This window comes from Mytilus galloprovincialis, chromosome 4, assembly GCF_965363235.1.
Source record: "Mytilus galloprovincialis chromosome 4, xbMytGall1.hap1.1, whole genome shotgun sequence".
In the NCBI taxonomy this organism is placed as follows: Eukaryota; Metazoa; Mollusca; class Bivalvia; order Mytilida; family Mytilidae; genus Mytilus; species Mytilus galloprovincialis.
This window is the reverse complement of record NC_134841.1, coordinates 31,011,808-31,033,460: the sequence shown is the minus strand read 5'-3', so window position 1 is coordinate 31,033,460 and position 21,653 is coordinate 31,011,808. Positions and strand designations below refer to the sequence as shown.

General features: G+C 32.6%; 1 protein-coding gene across 5 annotated transcripts; it reads left to right on the top strand.

The window, feature by feature from the left end:
* The first annotated feature begins 730 nt into the window (after positions 1-730).
* LOC143071872 (uncharacterized) lies at positions 731-12,668 on the top strand. 5 transcript variants are annotated; one of them, XM_076246501.1, is made up of 5 exons: positions 4,288-4,883; positions 7,126-7,278; positions 7,944-7,991; positions 10,016-10,259; positions 11,635-12,668. In XM_076246501.1, exons 1-5 carry the CDS (start codon positions 4,704-4,706, stop codon positions 11,646-11,648), a joined length of 639 nt encoding a protein of 212 aa, XP_076102616.1. In that variant the 5' UTR covers positions 4,288-4,703; the 3' UTR covers positions 11,649-12,668. The 5 variants fall into 5 exon arrangements, with proteins under 5 accessions (XP_076102615.1, XP_076102613.1, XP_076102614.1 ...); XM_076246502.1 differs by having other exon boundaries at positions 4,289-4,883; positions 10,016-10,238; XM_076246500.1 differs by lacking the exons at positions 4,288-4,883; positions 11,635-12,668 and adding an exon at positions 731-995 and having other exon boundaries at positions 10,016-11,054.
* The last annotated feature ends 8,985 nt before the right edge of the window (positions 12,669-21,653 follow it).

Here is a 21,653-nt window from a genome sequence, read left to right as displayed (position 1 = left end):
AGTACGTATAGCGTGAAATTCAATATGAACGAGCGTGCCGCGTACCGAGTTAACAGATAACAAAGTATATATGTATATTGACACATTGTGAACAACATGTTGTGAGTAAGTTCGATAAACATGACTCCAATTGAGTCGAACGGATGACATATTACTACATATTTCGATTTGTTGATATCACTACACATTGGACTATACATAATTGTAATTTGATTTCAACATAATTTGGGTAGTTAGTTTTTTGTTTGAATTGTTTCACATGTTGTTATGCAGAGGCAATTCATAGCTCACTCACGATATAGAATTATTGTTGCCCATTGTTCAAGATCACATGTTGAACTATATTCTTACATTCATGTACTTTCGTCTATAGGGAAGTCGGTAAGACAACATTGTGGGATTCTACTGACTTTGAACAGTATTATGTTATTTCTAGTAATGATGATATTTTTTTGTTTGAGGAGCATAACCCAATGAGAGTTCATTTGATTTTCATAGAGTGCTCCTCTGTTGTATATTCTGAGGTGAACTGCCAGTATTTGGAAAATTAGGGTCATTCGATCTTTAAAAACACAATCGATAACACTATTCACGGGTAAAATATATTAAAAGCATTAAGACGAAGATTAAAACTTTGGTTTAATTTTAAATTAACAATACCTTATAAGTGTGTTAATACATACTAGAAAAGATCCTTTACATAATAATCTTAAGAACATGCATATTGTATACCAAAAGTCACAATTTCTTTTTTTTAATTGGTTAGGTGAGATGGAGTTGTCATATCTGTTCATGTCACTCACGGCATTGTTTCCAAGAATAGAATAGACATAGAAGAGGTTTATTTAATGTAAAATTTACAAACATTGCATCTTTAAGTTTTATGATATAACAACATGACATCAGGACTCCCTATAGTAGTTGGAGGGAAAGATCAAGCAAACAAGTATAGGAGAGCACAGAGCCTGCGATGGACGTCTTTGCTCACTTTGAAGGTAAGAGTATACTTTTTTAAACCCAATCTTATCGAATGCATGAGCAAAGACTGTTACAGTCTTACCATCTTCTTGTTACACACTTTCCAGGTATGTTAAAAATGCAAACAAGACAGATGGCGTGAATGATTTTCTAAATTTAGATGCCATTATTTTTTAAAGATCCCAAAAAGGATCTTTTCATCAATTATTCGGAATGCTCATAGCCAAAATTTTAATTTTTCAATTTTAATACCACCATTCCTCGTGTGAATTGAAAAATTGTCTACATGAAATAACTAACTTTTCAATATAAATATGGTAGCATACGCTATAAATGCATTTCTTATGATACTACTAGGCATATTTTGCTAATAGGAAACAAAAAATTAAGACATGCTACACAAAGCATTAATTCATCAATAGGTTGGAGTTTCTTATTGAAAACATGATTTTATTTCAATTTGGAGGTATTCCAATGGGAAACGAACTGTGCGTCTCTTCTTGTCGACCTCTTTTTATTTCCATATAAGACGGAGTTTTTTCAGACACTTGACAAAACATGAAGATGAAGGAAGACAGGTCAATCGATTTCACATGCAGATATATTGATGATGTTCATTCCATGATCAATCCAAACGTTGCTGATTGGGTTCCATTAATATATCTAATAAAAATTAAAGCAATAACAGAGATGGCCTTTTCTCCGCCACATGTTTAGACTGATTTCTCGAATTGGACATAAACGGCCATTTCTGTTACAGAATCTATAACAAAAGAGACGATTTGAATTTGAAAATTGAAAATTTTCGCTCCATGAACTAGAAACTTACAGAACAGATATAATATGGAAATCAGAATTCAAACAGTAGCTATTGGGTAGATGTAACCCTTTGAGACTGATTGTTAACCTGCAGCGATATCGAATTTGGGACGGATAGTCAAATCGCATCGAAACGGACAAAGTGATAGTCAACCTATAGCTCACCCGACTCAGTGTTAGTTAACAAACAGTGATACCGACCGTGAGGACTAATAGTCAACCTGCACCGATACTGACCCAGTGATATATAATCTGCAGCGATATCGACCAAGTGATAGTCAACCTATAGCTCACTTGACTCAGTGATAGTTAACAACCAGTGATACCGACCGTGCGGACTAATAGTCAACCTGCACCGATACTGTCCCAGTGATATATAACCTGCAGCGCTATCGACCAAGTGAAAGTCAACCCTAGCGATACCGACCTTGGGGACTGAAACAGTAGCTACTAGGCAGAAAAAAACATTAAGTCTGATCGTTACCTGCAGCGATATCGACAATGTGATAGATAACATGCAGCGATGTCGATCATGAAAAAGTTAATACCAAGCAATACCAACCTTGGAGACTGGAAGTCAACCTGCAGAGGTACTGCTTTTTATGCATTTTGCAATACCGACCTATTGATAGTTAACTTCAGCAACACTGACCTAGCTGAATGACAGTCAACCTACTGGCATAAAGACCTTGGGGACTGACGGTCAACCTGCAGTAATAGTCAATCTTGACGGAGCCGAACCAGTGCTAATCAATCTCGACGTTAGTCAGTCTGGACGAAAACGAACCAGTGCTAGTCAATCTGGACGAAAACGAACCAGTGCTAGTCAATCTGGACGAAAACGAACCAGTGTTAGTCAATCTGGACGAAAACGAACCAGTGCTAGTCAATCTGGACGAAACACACCTAATGATACCATCGTCAATCTGAACGGAACCACCCAGTGATGGTCAATCTGGACGGATCCGAACGCGTGCTAGTCGATCTGCACGGAACCGAAACAATGCTAGTCAATCAGCACAGAACCGATTTAGTAATAGTCAATCTTGACGGAGCCGAACCAGTGCTAATCAATCTCGACGGGATTCAATCTGGACGAAAACGAACCAGTGCTAGTCAATCTGGACGAAACACACCTAGTGATACCGTCGTCAATCTGAATGGAACAACCCAGTGATGGTCAATATGGACGGAACCGATCCAGTGATAGTCAATTTACACAGAACCGACAAAGGAATAGTCAATATGGACGGACCATATCCAGTGCTTGTCAATCTCCACGGAATCATTTAAAAATTTGTTTTCATTTACAGTCGTATTCAATTACATTGTCAGATATTCTGTGTACTACTAACATAAATTACAAACAGGAGATAATATTGAGATTACGGTAGAAGAAAAAAAAATATTGAGAAGTTAAGGATTATTTCTCATTGATGAATGATGTTGATTGAATAGCAATTATATTTTAAGCCGAAAACGGTATTATACGTTAGTGTTCGCAGAGCACCGTTTTGTGTTAGGCATTCACCAATCAGTCAACACCCCGGAGAAAAGGAACTAACGGAAAACTAACACTCATATCAATATAGGACCTTAATGCGTTAATACCATTATGTGAGAACTACAGAATAGTAACATCTTTTAAAGTATCTAAAACTGTTTAGAGAAAGCGTAATTTGTTAAAAAGCTGTGAAAATGTCATAAGTTCCGGTGGTAGATTATTCATCAATATAGATATCATGTTGCATTATCCACCAAATAATATCATCATAGATATCATGTTGTATAATCCACCAAATAATATCATCAAAGATATCATATTTTACGTCTTGTATTCGCATTTCATTTTTAAAAGAATCACCAGTGATGTTAAAAAAATGTTGAAAAAAGCCAAATTAAGTGCGAAGTTGAAAAAAGTAAAATAACAAAAATACCGAGCTCTAAGGAAAACTCGAAGCGTGATTCCCTTATCAAATGGCAAAATCCAAAAATCAAAATACAATGAACGATTGTAAAACAACTGTCATATATATGTTTGATTTGGTAAAGACTTTTCGGCAGGCAAATGGTGGATTGAATAATGTTATATAGCTATCTAAACCTATTATGTACATACCAATTGGTAGAATTTCATTAAATTGACAACAATGTGCAAACAAAACAAAGAAAAACAAGGAACACTGTAGAAAAATATAACATTACAAAGTATACTCCTCGTATCAATTATGCAAGAAAAGGATAGATAAAAAATGTTCATTCTCTCTCTCGAAAGATTTTAAACAGTACATTTATACCAAAATATATATTACTCGTGGTTTAAACGCTTATATATATTAATAGGTTTTGTAAGTTTTTAGACTTAACGACCGTACCCATAATTGCCCTCGTTTTTAAATTTCTTTTTAACATGGAATATAAAATGTATTCAATTAAGGAACAATTCAAATCTTTAAAACTATTATGATCCAGGATTTGTCAAAACGAGATCAAAGTATTGTATGTGAATCGATCAATTTTGTAAAATCATTCTGTAGGTAGGAAATTTATTATTGAAAAATTGGATATACATACAGAGAAGATTTACAGATTTCCCTTTCAATGTTTGTTTTCAACTTACGTAGATACTTCGTTCATCCTGTTTGTTTACATTAGATAGTAAATGAAGTAGACTATAATCGTCGTGATGGATTAAAAACCCGTTAAATCTACTCTGAAAATATTCTTTGTGAGTTGAATATTGATGACATTAGTTATATCAAATCTCTAATCATATGTAAACACATTTACTTTAAACCTGAAAAGAAAATGAAGTGTGATGGAGATATATATCATTTTTAAAACTTGGATGGAAAAATAATCATTCAGTGATATCAGAGCACCTTCTTTCTATAAAAACTTAAATAATGCCGTCTGGGGTGATGAGCTCTCCAGAATCTCCAGTGCGTCTTAATTCACCAATGGCATATGTGCATCCCAGACTAACAGAAAGAGGATCTTATGTTCAAAGATGGAAAGCTTTACGAGACAGAAACCGGAATCTTCCTAAACTTGACTTCAATACACAAATTGCTGCTAGTCTACAAGTAGGTATTTTGATTAATTGAACCAACAGCAGTCCTTATTTTCGGTTTATTTTGATTATATTCTGTATTCAGCTAATATTTAAGAGTGGGAAAATATTTATGAAATTCGACGCGTGAGATAATTTTCTTATCGATATTTGTTTCTTTCTAATACAATTAAAATTATAAGAATTCAATAAATCTTTTGCTTATTTAAAATGTCGGTAATTTTATTTTTCTAATGCACATTTGTTTTGTTAAGAAAGCATTTAGTGTGTTACTTTATGGTAACAAGGAAAATATGCGCATGGCAGGTTACTCAAAATTCTATGGATAGTTTATAAAGAAAAAAAACCAGCATAATTTGAATTTTACTGGAATAAGATATGTCCAGAAGTTACCTACAGTGTCATCATAACTACCACTACAATTAACTTCAAGATTGATTTATGCATTGACAATGAATAAATTCAACATATCAAGCTTTCACTATAACACAGAATCAATTGTTAAAAGGTCGAAGGCGCTATTTACAAATCAATGAGGTAAACCCCGTTAGGATGTTAAGCTTTAAATTTGGTACAAATAATAAGTTGTACCAAATACGACTAAGGTTATCTTTGCCCCTTAGTCCTTAAAATGATTAACATGTTATACCGATATACAGTATTTCAGAAATGTAACGTATAAATGAAATTAGTATTTGATTCCAACACAAATAGTGTTGACTATTGGGTTGATGATACCCTCGGGAACGAAACGTCCATCAGCAGTGTCATCGACCTAGTGATAGTTATAACTCTGCAAAGACATCCATATTATAAATTGGTACGCCAGATGTACTCCTGGTCTACGGTGGACTCAACACTGGCAATCGAAACAAAAAAAAACGAAAGCTTACATTATTCGACGTTGACGAGCGTATAAAACGAAATTTTTGAAGTTGTAACACATACGGCTACCATATCCGAATTGTACAATGTGTTTTCGCCTGACGGTGACATATTCGATTGTGTTCGTATTCTGAAGAGGACATGCTTAATTTACAGCAACTGTCAGTTATTCTTTTATGGACAGTGTTTTATAGATTCTTCAGAATGTATCAATATTTACCTCAAGTAACAATGCTTAATTTACAATACGTGTTACATTCTCTGACTGAATATAACACTTTGTGAATCTGGTTCTTTGGGTTTACTTGCCTCAGGAACGTTGAAATCATAAATTTGAAAGACAAGGATGTTATCGACCTTAATACGTTGTGACATCATTACCAAATGTGAAAAAATCTACAGTTAACTTGTTTTGTTTAGGGTGTTGAAACCTTAGTGTTTCTTAATCATGTCTGTGCCAAAGCACTGATTACTGTGCTGCTGATACTATCATGACTAGTATTATCAGATGTATCAACCTATTGCTGGTAAATAGAAACACTACTTTATCAATTTCGTACTACCTAAGCACTTTCCAGGATTTACTCTAATCAGGAAAGATCAAAACCAAACATTTCTAAGTCATGAAAGTAAAAGGAGTTAACATGTGAAAAGCAATATAAACAAAGGGGATCTTAATGATAATTACATTCACCTGTAGTCGACTTCCCTTTCATGTCTTAATAATTTCTTTGATTATCAACGGAGAATAATTTCTAACATTATATCAGTACCGAAGCAGTTCTAAGTTGATGATACCAACGATAACTAAGAGTTCACCAGCAAGGGTTTCGACCCATTGCGTGGAAATGTAAATATGGAAATAACTCTTTATTGAGTTTATTCGTTGGAGTTTATCATCATAAATATATACATATTGCTGGTAAATGGAAATACCAATTTCGTCCGTCCGAGCCGCTTTTTTTAATTAATCTTCATCCAGAATGATCAAATCTGGAATTCGTGTTTTTTAGTCTATAGGTTTATGGTTTTCATTTAGTGGAATGACCATTGTTTGTCTTGTTTAATTTTTCTTTTTTTTTGTGCAACAGCACTGTCAATTTGTTTTCGACTTATGAAAATGAATAATCCCTTTGTATCTTTTGCCTCTCTCTCTTTGAATATGAAGGATGAAAAAACTTCTGTATCTACGATATATTCTATTCATTTCTCCAGTTCATGATTTCCTTTGTTCCTTATGCTTTTTGAAAGGGTGATCTTTCACTTGGTCAAGTAATATATAACAATTGAACAGTAAGTGCTGTACTGACGAAGCATTTCTATGGCTTGTATATAATACATCAGTTTTGTATCTGAACGTCTATTTACAGAGACAGAACACTAAAGCTCATCTTGGTATAACAAGGTCATTAACACTGGACAGTATGAAACTTCCTTCTATTTCTAATGGCAGCATAGCAAATGGTTCAACATATACTACAAAGAGTAACAAAGAAAGAGGATCAAAGAAAGTCGGATTACAGGTATCTTAATTTCATTATTTTCTATAAAATATTTGTTAGAAAGAAATCTAGTAAAGAAATAATTACTTTCCGGTACCAAATCAGGAATAAGACAGTTGTCCATTCTTTTGATGTTTTTGAGCTTTTGATTAAACAATTTGGTAAGGAACTTTCCGTCTTGAATTTCCTGTGGAGTATTTTTTTTATTTTACTTTTTACAAGTACATCGGAATATGTTCTTAGTATTCTGTATTCGGAAATAACCAGTTTAATTACAAAAAACAAATTAAAACCAAATAAACATACGGTTAGTTGTGACATTCTTTCAATGGATAGATTTAATCATTTTAAAAGAAGAAAGGTAATAACTAGGATGAAGTCAATAATATTAAATGGTCTGTATGGAAATGGCATTATTTGCGAGTAGATTAAATCATAATCTAGTTATTTTTATAACCGCTAATCCTTCAATCGTATAAAATAAGCTGGTATATTCAGCTTATTTATTATAAGAAGAACTCCACTTTGTTTGTTATGTGTTTGTATTTTGATTATTCGAAATACGAGTTTTAATCGTTTAATATGATTACAATTGTTATTACATTGAATAAGTGCCCTTATTTACGATTGTGTCGACATTATGTTATTTTCATCATAATTTTACATAAAGTGTTGATTTTATAAAGGTGCTGATTCATTATACGAGATGGCGGTATAGTCCAGTTGGAAAATCGGTATACGTTTTACTCTTCTTGTATTTTATATTGACTTTATTCATTTAATATATATTGTTTTGCTGTTGTTTGCTGGAAACAGTATATATAGAGGTTTCTGTTTTTAGTAAGGAAATATTTCAGTGGTGATGAGTCTACAAAAAGTTTAATTATTGTACAAAATCAGTTTCTTTTGCACTTATCATTATTCTTTTTTTTTTTAGAAATAAACACAGGCATAATGTGCAATTGGTCAATATTAATAGGTAGCACTTGGTATAGGCTTTATACAAGGTCGGGGTATGATAATTCCGCGAATAAGAAACACCACTTATGTCCTTTCAGAGTACCGTAATATGTACCAGTATAACATAAATCAACAAGCGCTTCCATTTGAAGACTATCAATATAGTGAAGTTACCAAATTAATGTTATTCTATATTCAAATGATTTTATATCGACGTGTCACTAACGATCAACATAATAACTTTTCTAGAAGAAAATTAACATAATTCAATGACCAATTTTACATATTTAATACTAAAGTTCAATAAATATCGTTATACTGAGACATTTTATACCTTCAATCATAATTATCATTTTTAACGAGCTTGTGCAACTAAAAGTGACGATGTTCCTCACACATCTAAAAAATAAATTACTAGTAGATACGAATTAGATAAATGGGACCCTTTAACAAGTTGTTTCCATGTATTCATATCTTTATAATGATTTGCTTTTTCAAGTTTTCTATTTAGTATAGTTCCTCTCAAATCTCCTTCAGCAAGAGACAAAATAGTTTCGCTATCTTTTACTGACTATCCTAATCTGCTTTATAATCCAGCATGTTTACTGTTTCTGATTCCCATATATCTGGTTTTTGGCAATATATTTTATGCTAAGCATCTTTGTTTTCTTCTTATATATATCTACCTATAAATTCAACATAGATACCAGGATTGAAATTTTATATTTGCACCAGACGCGAGTTACATCTACAAACGACTCATCAGTGACGCTCGAATAAAAAATGTTAAAAAGGTCAAATAAAGTACGAAGTTGAAGAGCATTGAGGACTGCAAATTTCTAAAATTTCCTGATAATTTGGAGGAACAACATGTTCATCTTCGGGGCTGAACATGTTTCGCCAATTTTCAGCCTTTTGTAAGTCATTTATATTTCACAGATTTGCGTGCCTCTTTCTAAACAAATTTAAGTCTAAGACGAATATTTTCATCTTAAATATCTGAACATAATATATGTCCATTTTTCTAAAAGGTTCATAAAGTATTTTTTCAGATAATATTATCCTTGCGGTAAATTCAATACTCCTAAACATTTTGCTTGTAGTCAATACTGTACTATTCAGCTGTTTTCAGTCGAATTATTTTGTTTAATTTTTGTGATTCTTTCAATTGTTTCATTAGTTATCAAAAGTACCAGTATTATAATTTTATACGCCAGACGCGCGTTTCGTCTACATAAGACTCATCAGTGACGCTCAGATCAAAATAGTTTAAAAAAGCCAAATAAATACAAAGTTGAAGAGCATTGAGGACCCAAAATTCCAAAAAGTAGTGCCAAATACGGCTAAGGTAATCTACTCCTGGGGTAAGATTATCCTTAGTTTTTTGAAAAATTCAAAGTTTTGTAAACAGAAAATTTATAAAAATGACCATATAATGTTACTTTTATGTGTCTTCTTGTCGATTTATGAGTTTTGAACATATTTAAACTAATGCTGCATAAATTTGACAGGTAAATAGCAGGAATTGGGAACCTCCAAAATGTAGATTGATTACATAAGATGTGTCTAACAAGTACTGATATTTATGAAATTGATAGAAAGTTTGGATACGACATATAGTTACTATACTTTTAATATAGGTTAGGATCAAAATGGAAATTTGCCTTTAAAAACTTCAAAAATTAATTTACTTAAGTTATAATATATAACTGTTGTATAATGAAACATGATATCTATAGAAAATAAATCTTCAGTCAACAAAATAATACAAGATCTAACGCATAGTATATTATTGTAGGAAACAGAAAGTATTTTATCCGACACTAAATTAACGAATGGTACACTGTCCAAGTCATTACTGAATGGTACATTGTCCAAGTCATTACCAAATGTGGCTGATGTTGATAATGAAGTTAACAAACCAAGCAATAATTCGTCAAAGCACAGATATGAAAGAATAACGCAAAAGAAAACACTCATAAATCGAAAACCAGACAAAACAGAAAATGAGGACAAAGAAGGTCAGCCATTAGAACAATCTGGTATTTATCAATTTGACATTACTGGGGAATTCCCTACTTCTGGAGATGTTACTCAACGATTTTCAAAAAATACGATTGGAACAATTTTAGAAAATGAAACACTTTCGGGTCACAATTCTCGACAGACACGGTGCAGATTAGAAAATGACCGTATTGGACGTCGCAGTCGAAGGAAAAAGTGGCGAGATAATTGTAAATGCATGAGATGTGAGATTATGCATCGGCAATATGAAGAAAAAGATGACCATTATACAAAATGGGGAATTTACCCCTGCCAACAACATTTAGCTAGACAAAAATATTTTAAACAATATTTTTACGATAGTGACTAATGAAATTTCCGGATTGATTTTAGTGCCAATAATGATAGGCAGTGCGAATTTTTCTTAACTACTGTATCTTATTTGGGTACTTCTGGATATTGATAGCATTCATTAATCATATGTAATTTGTTCCCATTTACAATTTTTCTCAAACACTCGGAATAGATGATATACCGCTGGATTTGTGTTCCAATTTCTGACAATTTGATTAATTTCTGACGTTTAGGCATTGCCATTGCTGATTTATAACTACTCAGATTTATACAATTCCAACTTTTATATCGTTATACAGATTTACGTATTTTTGGTACCTGATTCTTAAGTGATCAGTGTAATATGATTGGTTGTGTTCGACGTTCTTAAGTATATACATTTTCAACGAATGGAAATTTAACAGACCTTTATCTCATTTAGTTCTTTTTTAAGAACCAAAGATACATATTGTTAATGTCATTTCACTTTATTTGTTTATATATATATATATATATATATAAAGAAGTACAATACGATCATTGTATGTTTTTCGTGATTCGCTTATTTATCAAATGATAAATGATATCTATAACGATAATATTGTGTCGCATAAAACTGGGTTATGCTATTGATTTTTTTGGGTCAAAGTTGATAATCTTTAAAAGAAATTTTTGATTTGTATTTTTACACGTATGACATATTGATTATAAAACAATATCAATTGCTGTACAGCTCAGCACACTCTAATCGTTTATATTAAACTGTTAAGCTTTATGACTTGTATTAATAACCATAGAAAGAATAAAACCAGGTTTAATCCACTATTTTCTACTTAAGAAAATGCCTGTACGAAGTCAGGAATATGACAGTTGTTATCCATTCGTTTGATGTGGTTGAGCTTTTGATTGTGCGTTTACTTAGGGACTTTCCCTTTTGCATTTTCCTCGGAGTTCAGTATTGTTGTAATTTTACTTTTTATCATTCTGTCTTTCACAATTAATCGTTTCAATAGTTTAAAAGCATTTAATTATTTCTATTACATTGATCTAAAATTAATTTTACTTTGCAATCTTTTGCAGGTACCTGTAAATAGGATAACTCTAACATTGATGTAACTAACAATCCTGCAACAAGGCACGAGGAGAATAATCACACTACTTAAGTTTGTGCAATATTTAATAGAAACTCACACTGATTACATGTCTTGCATCAGTAACTTCATATTCTACAAGTACATACAGTACACTGAATCGGATATTTTTGTGCATGTTTTGATTTTTTGTTCTCGAAGTTTATATATATATAGTCATGTTAAACCAAAGTAGCATGTAATGAAATTAAATGATAGTTATATGTTTGGTTTAGGTACTGTAAATGGTTATCAAAGGTACCAGGCTTATAATTTGATACTGTAAATGACACTCAGTCTTGTTGAATTGTGTGGAGTACCATACAAATACTCTTTAATAATTGCACATGCTCTTTAGAAAATAAACCCTGCAGGTGAATAAATATTTACTGCGCCTAGAAACGAAGAGGAACATAGTCACACTTAGTCTATAAACAAGAATTTGTCTATAGTACACGGATGCCCCACTCGCACTATCATTTTCTGTGTTTAGTGGACCGTAAAATTGGGGTAATAACTCTAATTTGACATTTAAATTAGAAAGATCATATCACAGGGAACATGTATACTAAGTTTCGAGTTGATTGGACTTCAACTTCATTAAAAACTACCTTGACCAAAAACATTAACCTGAAATTTGCACTATCATTTTCTATGTTCTGTGAACCGTGAAATTGGGGTCAAAACACTAATTTGGCAATAAAATAAGAAAGATCATATCATAGGGCAAATGTGCACTGAGTTTCAAGTTGATTGGACTTCAACTTCATCAAAAACTACCTTGACCAAAAACTTTAACCTGAAGCGGGACGAACGAATGGAAGGACAGACCGACGGAAGGACGAACGAACGGACGCACAGACCAGAAAACATAATGCCCCTCTACTACCGTAAGTGGGGCATAAAAATCATTTTAGATGTAGAATGTTCATGTAATACAATTTAAAAACATTTCTGTCTTTTTTAGTAAATTATTTTTGTTAACATCTCATGTTTTTGAATATACACAATCCCCATGAATCACCCTAAGCTTTGGAAGGCAAGTGTAGTTCTAACCGTCACAGTTTCAACTATTTTTTTCACAAAGAAAACTGAATGTCCAAAGATACCGATGTTTAAAGAACGTGGTAGACCTCTTGTAATGGCAAAAATTCCCCGCAGTTAATGGATGTCACAATTTTAACATAAATCGCAGTTCATTATTCATTATTCAAAGACTCTGATAATCTGCAGGAGATTACTTCCCCAGTTTATTAGCACGAATGAAGAGCAAAATAATTAACGTTACATTTTCTTTAAATGCACTCTTAATCTTCTCACACTGAACAAAATAGTATGATCTACAGTCACATAATTATCTTATTCAAAGAGGATGACAGCATGTCTGACCTTAGACCATTACGTTCATCCTTTCGACTCAACTGATCTCTTACCTCCGTTTTTGTTTTTTACCTGTATCTGTTTCTTCTTCTTTGATTTATTAATGTTGAACATCGGTAAACTACTGCTGCCTAAACCCTGCATAGCCTGTACAAATGGAAATGACAAATTGTTGGTTACGTAGGCTCATTTTGTAATACGAGTACATTAATATTTTAAGCTAACGGAGATTTATATCTTATAAAAATAAGATGTGGTATGATTGCCAATGTGACAACTCTCTACAACAGACTAAATGACACAGACAATAACAACTATAGGTCATCGTTCGGCCTTCAATAATGAGCAAAGCCCATCGACTAAGGAAAGACACATAAAGAATGTGGCGGGGTTAAACTAGTTTGAAGGTGTCAACACTCCCCTAACTTGGGACAGTGGTGTAACAGTACAACATAAGAACAAACTATCAAAAATATGTTGAAAAAGGCGACAAATAGAATTCCATCTAACAAAAACAGAGTGGACGTGGACGGATACTTGAAAATAGCATAGAAAGATGACCTCTAGTATCATTCTGTAAAATCGGACGGTAAGGGAATACGCCATTTTAACCACAGCATTTTTATTTGGATTAATACCAATATGGTGTGTTCTATCATATTCCTTCGGAAACCACAATGATAATATAAAATCTTATTAAAATGAATTCAGGGTAATGTGTAGCAGGGTACTTTATACTATAAAGTTAGTATAATAGTGCCAGTGTGTTGATTCAAGTAAAAGAATTATCAGCACACGTCTTACAGTGAAATTCACACGAAGAGGATCTGATCTGACGTTTCATAGCGACGTGTTTGAGATACATTTAAATATGCTGATTGATGTGTTTACCTTAGGAATGAGAAACTTACAATTTAATAGAAACCTATAGTAGCAGCATTTGTCATAAAGTATATTTTTCAATTATCCATCTGTATAAAAAAGAATTGCGATATGTTTTTCAATGAGAAACCCATCCAGCTGATCCCAAGAGACATAGATTGAAGCAAGTTTATGTCAAACAATAAACGGAAAACAAAAAAAGACTTTCTTCAACCAACGAAGATCCCAAGATGGCAGGCTCTTGACATTTGGACAGACACATACAAAATGTGGCGGGTTATATATGAAATAAGAGAAGGTGGTATGATTGCCAACAAAATAACTACCAACAAGATATCAAAATGTCATCGTTTGGCCGTCAGAAAACTCCATACCGAATAGCAAGCTATAATTAAAAGGCACAAATATGATAAAGTTTAAAACAATTAAAACAGGAACATCATCGACCATTTAATGTTCAAAATCAAAACGAAAACAAATAAGTATATATGACTAACAACAACAAACGACAACCAATGATTTATTAACTCTTAACTTTGGACAGACATATTTGCAGACGCCAACCTTCCCATATCCTGGGACAGTGGTGATATAGCCCTTAATAAAAACAAACTGTAAAATTAATTGAATGACTCAATATGATCGATACATAGTCCACTAAATCACAAAGTTCAAAGTTCAAAACTGAGACTAATCGCAGAAACTGTCAAGCTGTTTTCAAAGCCAATAATAACTGTATCCAAAATATCTTTGATAGGGCTTATACCTCACAACGCAATATATCAAACTGTAAAAATTAATTGGACATTGATTGATTCATTATATTTGCACGAAACAAAACAAAATTTAGAACAAAAGACACAAATACCAATCTAAGAGTTACTGGAAGTTAATTTAAAGTCAAGTACAATAAGAGGAGGTGGTATGATTGACAAAAAAAAAAATCCTTTGACCTTAATGGTTTACTTTTTACTTATTGCGACTTGGATAGAGATTTGACTCATTTACACTCATACCACATCTTCTTATAACTGTATATAACAAATTATTTTGTATTTCTTACAAGCCATACTTTTTGATTATGCAATTGTGTATCCTCAACATAAGGCACCTCAAATTGTGGCCAACATGTTTTGCACCATACTTATAGATATATAGTCTTAACAAAAAAGTAATACAATGAGGTATATTCCTACTATTGAGTTCAAGTAACTCCAAAAAATATTATTTCTTTTTTAATAGCATGGTTTAGGTACAATACCTATCAGACCTTAAATTTTTATTCAAATATCAATTAAAACATACTCAGAACACCAGTTAATTTTTTTCCATTGTTTCCCTCCAGTAAAAAATATAGGTTTTTTTTCACAAAATTCATATAGGAATGTGCAAGTCATTCTTGTGTTCCTTATATTTTACAAAATTATATAAAAAGTAATTTGCAGTTGTATTCAATCCAATAATATCACCTGCATTTGACTCCTTAGTGGACAAGACTTCTCTATTTGATCATTAATGTGTGCAAAAGTTTCTAGTCAATAAATTACTAAGCAAGGGGCCAAATTATTTCATTGGAAATGGGATCTGGCAATGATTTTATGGGAAAATACAAAAAATAATAGACATATCATTAAGGGTCACCCTTGAACTTAAATAATCACAAATTTAAAAAAAAAAGTAAAATCACAAAAATACTGAACTCCGATGAAAATTCAATCGTACAGTCCCTAATCAAATGGCAAAATTAAATGACAAAACACATCAAACGAATGGACAACAACTGTCATATTCCTGATTTGGTACAGGCATTTTCAAATGTAGAAAATATTAGCAGGTGAGACAAAGCCAGATACAGCATGCCTAAGTCTTGCTTTAATCAGTTTGTGGCTAGGGTGGCGAATCTAGAAAACTATATACGTGTATTTAGCAAATAAATTTTTAACAAAATGAGTCTTCTTTATGTTTGCAAAATGTAAACATATAAAAAGTTACATATAAAAAAAATTATCGAACACCAAGGTAAATTTAAATAGTAAAGCCCCTTATCAAAAGTCGAAAAGGGAAAATCAAAAGCTCAAACAAATCAAACAAATGGAAAACTGCTGCTTATTTAATTTCTTACTTGGTAAAACATTTCCTAATAAATGGTGTATTAAACCTGGTTTTTTAGCTAGCTAAACCTCTCACTTATATGATTGTCAAATGAAATTCACATAAATATAATGTTTGAACAAAGCAAACAGACATAATAGCTAAAATAAATGTCAAAAATAGTGATATAGCAGCCAACATTGTGTTATATTCTTTATATCTGTAAAAACAAACAAATATGTCAACAAACAAAATGACTGCATATAGACAAAGCACATAAACAAAAATAAAAAACAAGAATACAAAAAATGGTCTCAGCACAACACCACATAGGTTGAAGGTGTAAGTACCTAGCAACGCCAAAAAGAATATTACCAAAAAAGAACTAGACAGTAAAAGTTTATAATTTACAACAAAGACAAATACAAGAACACTATAGCTCTGAATTAAGATGATAAACAACGTCAAAGAATCTATATTTCAAGACCATCATGCTTTTTTTAAGTGGAGACGGAATATATATCAATAAGGGCTTGGTATCTTCCGATGATTTTTTTTTTTTATAGAAAAAGGACTAGACGTTCTTTGACACAACCCTCGTTCCTAAACTTTCTGCTCAGACACTGGTGACGTTTTATAACAAGCTTTTGGATACAAAATGAGTTTGAAAAGTATATAACCTATATGCAGGTAATATTGGTATTTGCTACTAAGGTAGGAAAATTGATAATTTCAAACTTAAACATGGTAAAATCGTCTCGTTTGTCATAGATTTGGTACTGAGATGACCGCTTATTTCAAATTTTAGATATTAGGCCTAGAAAGCCCTGTCTCTGTCTCTTGTTGCTTAACTATGTAGTTCTGGAGATTATATTAATGAAACCCAATCAGAATTGTTTTAATTGTTAATGGAAAGAAATAAACTCATCATAGATACCAGGATTGAAATTTTATATTTACGTCAGACGCACGTTTCGTCTACAAAAGACTCATCAGTGACGCTCCAATCAAAAATTGTTAAAAGGCCAAAAAGTACGAAGTTGAAGAGCATTGAGGACCAAAGATTCCTTAAAGTTTTGCCAAATACAGCTAAGGTAATCTATTCCTGAGGTAGAAAAGCCTTAGTATTTCAAAAATTCAAAATTTTGTTAACAGTAAATTTATAATTATGAACATATCAATGATTACTAAAGTCAACACAGAAGTGCTGACTACTGGGCTGGTGATACCCTCGGGGAAATAAATATCCACATCACCAATATATCTGAATGTGAAATTAAATTACCAGACTTCTTTAATCTTCTGCGTTTTGACAAGTGTCTCAAGGAACTTATATTCATATAAAAATAAGAATTTACATCAAGGAGAGACGCACAGTTCGTACCCATAGGAATGCATAACAGCATGTTGAAAATGTCTATCTCAAAGATCAAAAAATGTGTTGTCAATAAGAAACTCCAGCATACTGATCACTTATTCTGTATAGCATATGTTACCTTTTTTCACTATGAACAAAGGATGCCAAAGCAATTTATGTATAGCCATTTATGCACCATTTTTATATTGAAAAGCATTGTGGATTATTTCTTTTAGACACATTTGAAATTTCACATGGAGAAATGTTGGTATACAGGGTTTAAAATCCAAAGTTTTGATTGAATTAATTTCTTTTGAAGTTTTAGAATATACACATGAATTAACAGCTTCACAATATTTCTAAGGATCTTTTATTTCACTGGGGACAAATGTTATGTCAAACTTAGGAACAATTCTTTAGTAGTAAAATTAACGGTATCAATTTTCTTGCACCAGATGCGCATTTCGACAATACATGTCTCTTCAGTGATGCTCGTGGCCAAAATATTTGTAATCCAAAGCTTATATAAAAGATGAAGAGCTATAATCCAAAAGGTCCAAAAAGTATAGCCAAATCCGTGAAAGGAATCAGAGCTTTGCATGAGGGAGATACATTCCTTAATTTATAATAATTTCTATCATTTTGTAACAGCAAATTTTAATAACACAAAAAAAATCCGTATTTTCATGCCAGTACCGAAGTACTGGCTACTGGGCTGGTGATACCCTCGGGGACTAATAGTCCACCAGCAGAGGCATCGACCCAGTGATAGTAATAAAATTAACGGTATCAATTTTCTTGCACCAGATGCGCATTTCGACAATACATGTCTCTTCAGTGATGCTCGTGGCCAAAATATTTGTAATCCAAAGCTTATATAAAAGATGAAGAGCTATAATCCAAAAGGTCCAAAAAGTATAGCCAAATCCGTGAAAGGAATCAGAGCTTTGCATGAGGGAGATACATTCCTTAATTTATAATAATTTCTATCATTTTGTAACAGCAAATTTTAATAACACAAAAAAAATCCGTATTTTCATGCCAGTACCGAAGTACTGGCTACTGGGCTGGTGATACCCTCGGGGACTAATAGTCCACCAGCAGAGGCATCGACCCAGTGATAGTAATAAAATTAACGGTATCAATTTTCTTGCACCAGATGCGCATTTCGACAATACATGTCTCTTCAGTGATGCTCGTGGCCAAAATATTTGTAATCCAAAGCTTATATATAGAACATGCAGATGGGCCGCAATATACCAAATGTTTGAACGGAATTTTGTAAAGCCTAAGTATCCAATTCAAACAAGGCAAGTCCTCGAATTAGCTGTTCAATGTAATATTCATTGAAGCCATGAAGGCAGGACTTATGATTTGCCAAATGATATGCTTTAGTATGTGGGACTACCTGAGTGCCCATTTATTTCTAATCTTTTTACAAGACACCCATAGTAGTAAGATTTACATACAAAGACAATATTATTTGAAGCTTTGCACTCAGGAACAACAACATATGAATCTTGAAGAGATGATAGACATTTCACCGCTTTTTGGTCTATAATATATACTAAAAAATTTAGAAAAATCAACATCATTAGTACTGCTGGTGGACTATCAGTCCCCGAGGGTATCATCAGCTCGGTAGTCAGTATTTCGGTACTGACATGATTTAACAAACTTTACTAAAATTGTCCGTTTATAAATTTACAAATTATTAAGAAACTAAGGTTTCAACTCCCTCAGGCAAAGTTGGCTTTAGATGAATTTGGCTATTATTTTAGGTATTTTTTGACATACAGCTCTTCAACGGTTTCGGTACTTATACATCTTCGGATTTCAAATGTTTGGCTTTGAGCGTTCCTGATGAAGGTAAATCCAGAAAAGCGCTTCGGACGCAAGAAATTAATAACGTGTTGTTTTCAATATTTTATAGAGTTCACCATATGAAGGTGGTGTATACTCATGGCAAGATTCTATTTATACCTACTACATGAATATCATTAATCTTTAACCAAGTGATATAAAGGCAAATAGGTGTAATTCGCAATCCAAACCAGATGCTCCGTAAGGCGCAGCTTTATACGACCGCAGAGGTTGAACCCGGAACAGTTGGGGCAAGTATGGACACAACATTCAAGCTGGATTCAGCTCTAAATTTGGATTGTGATTAAATAGTTGACACAGCATAGGTTTCTGACAGAATGAATGTGGTCTAATGAACTTAAAATTTTTGTTTTGCCTTTGAGCAATTCACTATGCTGTTGAATATTAATCCTCTCAAAAAAATGTTTGAAGAAATTTTCTTTTTATTTATGAAATCTGAAATGAGAAAAATTTACCCCCCCCCCCCCAATTTTTTTTTCACATCCCCCTTTCCTTTATTCCAAAACCAATCTCAATTCAAATTTCCAATGGAGTTTGCAACAATAACTACTCGTTTAAATACATCATAAAATATTAAAATGTAAAAAAAGTGCTTGTTATCACTGAATGGTAAAGATTGTTTTAATTTATCAGTTGGTAGTAAAAGTGAATATGCATTGTATATTGTATAAAACAATGATTTAAGTTGATTCAACTACTATTCTGGACAAAGAAAGATAACTCCAATTGAAATTTCTTGCTATTGCACAATATTGTGCAATTAGATATTTCTTGCTATTGCGCAATACTGTGCAATTGAAAATACTTGCTATTGCACAATACTGTGCATTTGAAGATTTCTTGCTATTGCACAATACTGTGCAATTGAAAACTTCTTGCTATTGCACAATACTGTGCAATTGAAGATTTCTTGCTATTGATGAGTACTGAGCAATTGAAAATTTCTTGCTATTGCACAATACTTAATATAATAATTTTGCATTCTGATTTGGACCAACTTGAAAACTGGGCCCATAATCAAAAATCTAAGTACTTGTTTAGATTCAGCATATCAAAGAAGCCCAAGAATTCAATTTTTGTTAAAATCAAACTAAGTTTAATTTTGGACCCTTTGGACTTTAATGTAGACCAATTTGAAAACGGGACCAAAAATTAAGAATCTACATACACAATTAGATTAGGCATATCAAAGAACCCCAATTATTCAATTTTTGATGAAATCAAACAAAGTTTAATTTGGGACCCTTTGGGCCCCTTATTCCTAAACTGTTGGAACCAAAACTCCCAAAATCAATCCCAACCTTCCTTTTATGGTCATTAACCTTGTGTTTAAATTTCATAGATTTCTATGTACTTATACCAAAGTTATGGTGCGAAAACCAAGAAAAATGCTTATTTTTTTGGCCCCTAATTCCTAAACTGTTGGGACCTCAACTCACAAAATCAATACCAACCTTCCTTTTGTGGTCATAAACCTTGTGTTTTAATTTCATTGATTTCTATTTACTTAAACTTAAGTTATGGTGTGAAAACCAAGAAAAATGCTTATTTGGGCCCCTTTTTGGCCCCTAATTCCTAAACCATTGAAATCAAAACTCCCAAAATCAATCGCAACCTTCCTTTTGTGGTCATAAACCTTGTGTCAAAATTTCATAGATTTTTATTTACTTAAACTAAAGTTACAGTGAGAAAACCAAGAAAATGCTTATTTTGGCCCTTTTTGGCCCCTAATTCCTAAAATGTTGGGACCAAAACTCCCAAAATCAATCCCAACCTACCTTTTGTGGTCATAAACCTTGTGTTAAAGTTTCATAGATTTTTATTTACTTAAACTAAAGTTACAGTGAGAAAACCAAGAAAATGCTTATTTTGGCCCTTTTTGGCCCCTAATTCCTAAAATGTTGGGACCAAAACTCCCAAAATCAATCCCAACCTACCTTTTGTGGTCATAAACCTTGTGTTAAAGTTTCATAGATTTCTATTCACATTTACTAAAGTTAGAATGCAAAAACTAAAAGTATTCGGACGACGCAGACGACGACGCCAACGTGATACCAATATACGACCAAAATTTTTAATTTTTGCAGTCGTATAAAAACCTCTAGTTCAATAGTCTGAAAAAATTATTAAGAATCATAACCCCGACATAATTCTTCGACTAAGAAGCAACAAGGTTTATAGAGTTCCCTGGAATACCAATACACATTTTTTACAAAACATTTGATTGAACTTTTGTGAATGTTGTTAAGGAATTTAGGTTTAGGAATAAAATGTATTGGTCTGAAATATAGCAAAGATTGTGCCAAATTTACATAAAAGCATAGTTAACATAAATGAAAGAATATAAAAATCAGGCGATTTGGTATGATTGCTAA

What these genes read in the sequence shown, in the direction of transcription:
- LOC143071872 (XM_076246498.1), top strand. Translation starts at nt 4,704, where the DNA reads ATGCCGTCTGGGGTGATGAGCTCTCCAGAATCTCCAGTGCGTCTTAAT. An exon ending in AAATTGCTGCTAGTCTACAA is followed by an intron (nt 4,884 to 7,125) that starts GTAGGTATTTTG and finishes GTCTATTTACAG; the next exon opens with AGACAGAACACTAAAGCTCA. An exon ending in CAAAGAAAGTCGGATTACAG is followed by an intron (nt 7,279 to 7,943) that starts GTATCTTAATTT and finishes GATTTTATAAAG; the next exon opens with GTGCTGATTCATTATACGAG.